General features: G+C 37.0%; 1 protein-coding gene across 2 annotated transcripts; it reads left to right on the top strand.

Moving 5' to 3' along the window:
- Positions 1-2773: 2773 nt before the first annotated feature.
- Positions 2774-6200, top strand: LOC122068241 (F-box protein At5g49610-like). Of its 2 annotated transcripts, none has more exons than XM_042632104.1 (2): positions 2774-2847; positions 4549-6200. In XM_042632104.1, exon 2 carries the CDS (start codon positions 4552-4554, stop codon positions 5719-5721), a length of 1170 nt encoding a protein of 389 aa, XP_042488038.1. In that variant the 5' UTR covers positions 2774-2847; positions 4549-4551; the 3' UTR covers positions 5722-6200. The 2 variants fall into 2 exon arrangements, with proteins under 2 accessions (XP_042488038.1, XP_042488039.1); XM_042632105.1 differs by having other exon boundaries at positions 2776-2847; positions 4062-6200.
- Positions 6201-7101: the final 901 nt, after the last annotated feature.

Here is a 7101-nt window from a genome sequence, read left to right as displayed (position 1 = left end):
GCTTTATTTTATTATCCATCCCATCTTTTATTATCATCATTGCCTATATTTAACCTTGATCCTATTACACGTAGGACTCATGATTTTTTCTTTTCCACTATCTTTTACCTATTAAATAAACGAGGCCTTTGAGTTAAGAAATATTTACTTCCCTTCCCCTTGATTTTCTTACAACTAAAAGATTGGATTTTAAATCACTTTTGAAAAGAAAAAGAAAAAAATTATAACTATTAAAAAATTATTTGAAGGGTTTATCTTAGTATCAGATTAATTAACCGCTTAAAAAGATGCTACTAATGTTCGTTGTTGTCGCTAATAATATTGTTTGAGGAAATTATACTTCCCTCCCGTGTACTTTACCTAAATATCAATCACCTGCTTTCTACTTTGAAACCTATTAGAACACACTCCCCTGAAGTTCTTAGATGTTTACTTTCGTCCCATTATCATGAGTTATCATTGTTAAGTAATGACATCAATTAACACTAACATTCTAACACCCATATTGCCCTTATTTTTTAGGAGATTCCTAAAACATCCTCTCCTTATGTTTTTGGGTTTGTGAAGCAAGTGACAATCCCATCTTCTTCAATCGATCAATCTGTAGTTGCTCTTGAGCCTCAACTGAAATCAGAAGATAGATTTTTTAAGTATGAAATCTCTCTGAGATGAATGAGAGGAGCTTCAAGATGAACAGAGATCGATTAGAGGAAAGATGCAAAAAGAACTTCGAACCTAAAATCAGAAGAGGATTTTCCCTCTTAAAACCTCAAGCTTTCGTTTTGGTGTTGCAGTTAAAGCTGAAGATGAATTGATCAATATTTAGTCATGGCCTTAAAGGAATTGAAATCGTGACGAAATAACTGCTGCAGGAGCTTTTTGTGGGCTAACTACTAACTAGAGTAAGGAAGTTGTAATGGCAATCAGACGTAACCAGAAAAATACAATGGTGAGTCTTGCCTCTCCTCCCATGAGCCCCTTTGCGACGGGATAGAGTATTTTTTTAGTATTAAAAGTTCACATATTAAACATATACGCCTTAAATTACATTTTTTTAAAAAAGAAAAAAAGAAATAAGAAGTAAACCCAAAATCCTAATCCAAGGACCTGGATCATCTCCAATGTGCTTTCCATCGAAGAAACCCTTTCTGTTTATTTCCTTTTCTCTGTTTTTGGAACCCTACCCCTCCGTCTTCTCCTTCTCTATTCTTAGTCGATTATAGTAGCAATCAGCGAGTCTACATCAAATGGTATCGAGCTCCCTGCCCTTTTCATATTATCTATCTCCATTCTCAGTATATTATAGCGGCGACTCGATTAGAGGTTTTGGAGATGATGAGGGTAAGGGCCCGTTTGATTTTGTTTCCAGAAACGGTTTTTTCATTTTCTTGTGCTCAGAAATGGAAAAACACCCCAAAAATCGTTTGATTTTTCTATTTCGTTTCACATGTTTTTGGAAAGAGAAATAAAAATTTATGCCATTTCTGTGTCTCGAAACAAGAATAGAGAAACAAGTTAGACTTGGTTTTCTGTTTTTAAAAACAAGTGGGAGCGACAAAAATTGTGAAAAACCCGATACTTCACTCGACCTACCAAAACCCCAACCCATTGTTGAAACTTCTCGCTATCCAAATGTGGTAATTCCAACCTGGTTGTGCGAAGCTCACAGTTTCGGATTTCCTTCATCCTTCTGAAGCTCATCTCCATGAAGCATACCTGCAACTCCAATGTCATGCATTCACTTGTGATTTTTATTCCTATAACGTCTTGCCTCACTTATGTCTTGAACTCGACTACATTGTTGAAAACGTTTCGGGAAACAGAAAATTAAACACTTTTTTATAATTCTAAAAATCGTTTCTTAGCATAGAAACGATAAAAACTGTTTTTGCTATATTTAGACACAGAAATAAGAGAAACAAAATCAAATGGGCCTTAAGCTTGCCTTTTAATAAGGTAGATTTAGGATTTTAAAGATGCTGAGGGTAAATTTGTTTGTTTAATTCAATATTTAACACTTCTAGAGAATAATGGGACAAAATTAAGCATCTAAAAACTTCGGGAGAGAGGATTCTAATAAATTTTTAAAGTAAATTAAAATAAAGAAAAGATGATTAATATTTTACGGAGAGGGATAGGTATGCCGTCGATATCAAATATGCTAGCGGATAGCACCAATAGGAACACATGATTGAATATCATCCATGAAGGATATGAGGATCATTTCAGAAAAAAGAAAAGAGAGAGATAGGCACAATGGATGCTAGCATACTTGATATTGGTGGCATACCTAATATTTTATTAATATTTAAATATAATAATAGGAAGGAAAGTATAATAATTTTTTTTTTTAATTTGTTCTTCTACCATTTCCTTCGCAACCAAATGGAACTGGGATTTCCATGCTTGTACAATCATTACAGGCTTTTTAGATTAGAAAGCAGATATCAGTAACATACCCTAAAAATTAGGAGGAGAGCACTCAATAGTTTCTTTCGTAAACATTAATTTACTCTTGTTACACATTATTAAAATAGTAAGTTGATAAAGCGACGGCTTAGAAACAGGTGGCTTCTTTCTGAACTGCCACATATATTTGATTTTAAAACCTTTCTGTCGCTCTATGAGAACAGAATGCTGACAGAGAAAAGTTTTCTCTTTATAATATCCATTTTATCTCACATAATTACGAAACATGCCATCCTCGCCAGCTTTGTTCCACACGTCCTTCCATATAAGTCTATGAGAGCGCCCCCAAAAAGTAGATAATGCAGAGAACTATTTCCTCTCTCTCAGACAAGGAAAGCTGAAAGGTTTCTGTTGGTGAGGAGTGTTTCAATTGTTCAGGTGAGAAGCCAATGTTCAATGTTCGTGTCCTTCACAGTGTTTCTGCTTCTGATGATCTTTTCATGATTTTGAGCTTGGAAATCCACTATTTGATCTTTGATTTTAGGGTTTTTTTAATCCGTGACAGTTTGTTACTCTGTTTCGTGTGTTTTCTTCTTCTTTTGCTTGATTAAATGTGAGGTGGCTTCTTGTTTAGTGGTCAAGGTTTTGGGTAGAGATTGAGCTTGTTGGGTTTCGTTTTTTTTGTATCAGTAATGTAGTTGGAGCTCTCATGAAGAGAGATTTTCTTCAGAAAGGTTTGATGTTATTACTTCTCTGTTTTCTTCTTGTTTCAGCTAAGGATATGTAGCAATCTTCTTAGTTTAGGGTTTGATATTTTGGTTTGTATCAGTAGCTTCTGCAAACTCTGATGCAGACAGATTCTCGTTGGTCTTTGATGGCTTCATCAATCTGTATTATCTGTTGTTTCCTTCTTACTTTGCATGAGTAAATGCTAAGGATTATCTGTTTCCTCTGTTTTCTCTTATTTTGCTTGATTAAATGTGGGGACGTCTCTTGTTTATTGTTCGAGGTTTTAGGAAGTGGTTTTGGTCAGTGGGTTTCATTTATTTATTTTTAATTATTTGTAATTAGTATTGTCGTTGGAGCTCTCAAGAAGAGAGATTCTCTTCAGAAATCTTTGTTGTCATTACTTCTTTGTTTTCTGTTTTCTTCTTGCTTCTCCTGAGCATGTGTAGGAATGTTTTTAATTTAGGGTTTAGTTTGGTATAGGTAATTGTTTGTATTACAAGTTTTCTGCAAACTTTAATGAAGATGGATCCTCGTGGGAAAGCTTTCATGGCTTTGTCAATCTGCATTGTCTGTTTTCTTCTTTCCTTGCATGAGTAAATATCGGAAGTTTTTTGGTTTATGTTTTAAGTTTGTTTAGATGGTTTAGCTTGTTGGATGTGATTTTTCTTTGTAATAGTAATATCCCCGGAGGTCTGGTGAAGAGAGATTGTTGGCAGAAAAGGGTTTATGGCTTCGATTATCCGTTTTCTACTTACTCTGCCCGATTAAATTTGATTTGTGGTTCTGTTTAAATGCTTTAGCATTGGGGGTGGGATTGTGTTGTGCTGGTAATGTTGCCGAAAGCTCCCATGAGAGATTTATTTATTATTTATTATTATTATTATTTTTTTTTTTTGTGGCTGACATGGGTTTATTGGTTATAGATGAACTGGGCTTGCGTGATTTGGTTTTTGTACAGCAGATTCCCTGAATCTGCCCCTTCCATCAACAAAGCTTTTAGAGGATAAGTTCATGCAAATGGTTTCTAGTTTATTATCTCTGAATCTTCCCTGAACAAAGCTTTAGATGATTAATTCATGAAAGGAAAAAAAGTGTACAAGCTGACGGAGAAAATCATGTTGATAGTATGAACTGAATTATTGTCCTAAAGGCATTGAAGTATAGAAGAGAACATTTCAGATCATGTTTTAAACTACTTCTATTCAATCTGTGTTGGGTCATTTGAATTTGCACATTTCAGTTATTGTAGCTCTGTTGGGAGTTGAGGATATGGTCAGTCATTTTGGAAAGCTATGGGCTCAAATGTTCTGGCAGGATGCAAAAGTTCATGTTTATCAAGTCATGAATATCATCTTTGTTTCTATTTTATATTTGCTAGTAAACCTGAATTCGGATCTTTTCATATTCTAGGAGATGGAGTTAGGATCGTCCAATGATGATATACTGACTGAAATCTTATCGCGACTGCCCACTGAATATCTACTTCAACTAAAAACCGTCTCTAAAGGGTGGCACCGCCTTATATCTGATCCTTGTTTCATCCGTATTCAGTTAGAAAGATCACAGAATATATCAGGTTTCTTCTTCCAAGAGAGATTTTATTGGTGTGATGAAGATATTCCATCTTTGAGTTACCTATCTGTTGGAATGGAGCAAGCTGTTGTGCACAACACTATCTTGGATTTCCTCCCAGAGAAGGTAGTACTTAGCTCCTCATGTAATGGGCTTATTTGTTGCCGAAGTTGTTTCCCTGCTGAAGATCCGGTGATCTATGTCTGCAACCCTTCCATCAAGGAATGGGTTGAAGTAAAGTGGGCAAATACTGATAAAAAAGACAGCCTTGCATTAGTCTTCAATCCTCTTAGTCATCCAGTTGATATACGCAGAGATTTCAAAGTTGTTAAGATCCATCAAACAGAAACGGAAGAAGATTCATACTTGTCATTTGAAATCTATTCTTCTGAGACTGGAGCATGGAAAAGCTTGGAGGAGGCATTTGAATGCTATTATAATTTGTTCAAGAACCATGGAATTTTCGCGTCTGGTTTCTTGCATTGGCTGACTGATGGGGATCACATCCTTGTCATCGACGCAGAAAAGGAGCAGGTGAAACTGATCAGACTACCATCTCCCACAATGCCAGGTAAAGAAATACCTGAAATGTGCATTGGGGAATCCGGAGGATATCTACATTTCATCCGGATCTCCATGGCTGGGCTTCAAATCTGGACCCTTGAAAATTATGCTGAGCCTGAATGGGTGCTTAAATGCTCCATAAAACTAGATGATCTGGAGAAAGAAAATCCAAAATTCCTTTACAAGGTCTCACTGAAACTGGTTCGTCGGTTGACAATAGATGAGTTATCATGGGTGGATCTTTTGGCATTCCAAGGTGATCTCTTGTTTATGAGGGTATCTTCCAAGGTCTACCTGTATCACATTAAGACAAGGAAGATGAAGGAGCTCTGCACCCTAACACAATTGTGCCACAACTCACTTGTGCTCCCCACGGTGCTTCCATATAGCATGAGCCTGGTTCCATTGGGACAACTCGCTTGTGCTCCCTATTGTGCTTCCATATAGCATAAGCGTGCTTTCATTGGGATATCATTAAGAAGTCCCTGAAGCTTTTATTTTGAAGAGTATACTATAGGTTTTATGAGCAGGAGAGGAGAAGGAAAGGAAAAACGCTGCATCTACTTCTCGTTTTCAAGTTTTCGTCAAGTTAGAGAGTGGCTGTTTTTTTTGGGGGTTTGAAGGTTTTCACAGTGGCTGGTTTGGTTTTTCGGGTTATTAGTGTCACTAGGGTCTGGATGAATACTTGCTCTTGTTGTCCACACAGAATATATTCTGAATACATGTTCAGAGCCACTTAGGTAGGGAAAAAGCACAGAACAAAAATGTTGGGAATTAATACTGGTCAAAGTTTTATTCAGAAATACTTTTTTGACTTTTTGAGATGGAACCAGGGCCTCTTTTTACACACATTGGATGGGATACTTTTGAATTGTGAATATGTGCTTTTTCTAAGAGAAGATTTGTTTAGAAAGTCCTGAATCTGATATTTTAGTACTCATGAATCCTCAATGTACACTCACCTCAATACCGCTATTAAATCATCACCAGTAAGTCTAATAATTAGGAAGGCCAAATCTCTCTCTTTTAGGCTGTGCTATAATTTGGCTTTGTTCTCCTCTTCTAATACCTGTGGAGAAGTGAAATGAAAGATTTATTTCATGGGTATCGGTTCAGGCTTTCGTATTGTTATCGGCCAATACCGACCCAGATCGGCTGAGGATTGGAAAAGACACGGTTTTTCCAAACGGGTCCCTGCATTGGCCTAAAAATTTAATAAGATAAAAAAAGGAAAATATGAAAAATCCTGCGTAACCTTCTCTTCCGGCGGCCTCGTGAACTGAGTTGCTAATCTGTTCTCTGTTCTGGCTTCTTTTCTTCTCTTTCTCTTGAAAATGGCGCTAGCTTTGCATTATTTAGCGGGGTTTTGAGGGTTTACTTTACTCTGAGCTTCAGAAGGATGGAAGTAGAGGACCATAGGAAGAAAGAGAAACTTGGGCTATGGGTCATTGTTGTTCTTGCAGCTTTATCGGTGGTCTCATTGTTGTCTGCTTTCAGCAACCACTGCTACATCCGAAACAAAGTCTCCACACGAATAAGTTGAAGACCCAAATGAGTGAGAATCTTCTTTCTTGTCCTCTTTGATTGTTCTTTCATTTTCTTTAGCAATTTTCTGTTATTGATTCCACCCCTTTCTGTTAGGAGGTAGTGACGAGGGAAAAAGAGCTAGCCGAGCTGAAGTGCCAGTTGCGATTGAGAATTCAAGCAGCTTCATTCGGGGACTGGTGGTTTCAGTAAGTCGAATGTCAGTGGCCATGGAGAGTTTGGGTCTGTCTACAGAGGGGTGCTTTCAGATGGGAGGAAGGTCGCGGTTAAGTTGATGGATCA

This window comes from Macadamia integrifolia, unplaced genomic scaffold, assembly GCF_013358625.1.
Source record: "Macadamia integrifolia cultivar HAES 741 unplaced genomic scaffold, SCU_Mint_v3 scaffold362, whole genome shotgun sequence".
In the NCBI taxonomy this organism is placed as follows: domain Eukaryota; kingdom Viridiplantae; phylum Streptophyta; class Magnoliopsida; order Proteales; family Proteaceae; genus Macadamia; species Macadamia integrifolia.
This window is presented reverse-complemented; position numbering and strand designations above follow the sequence as displayed.

What these genes read in the sequence shown, in the direction of transcription:
- LOC122068241 (XM_042632104.1), top strand. Translation starts at nt 4,552, where the DNA reads ATGGAGTTAGGATCGTCCAATGATGATATACTGACTGAAATCTTATCG.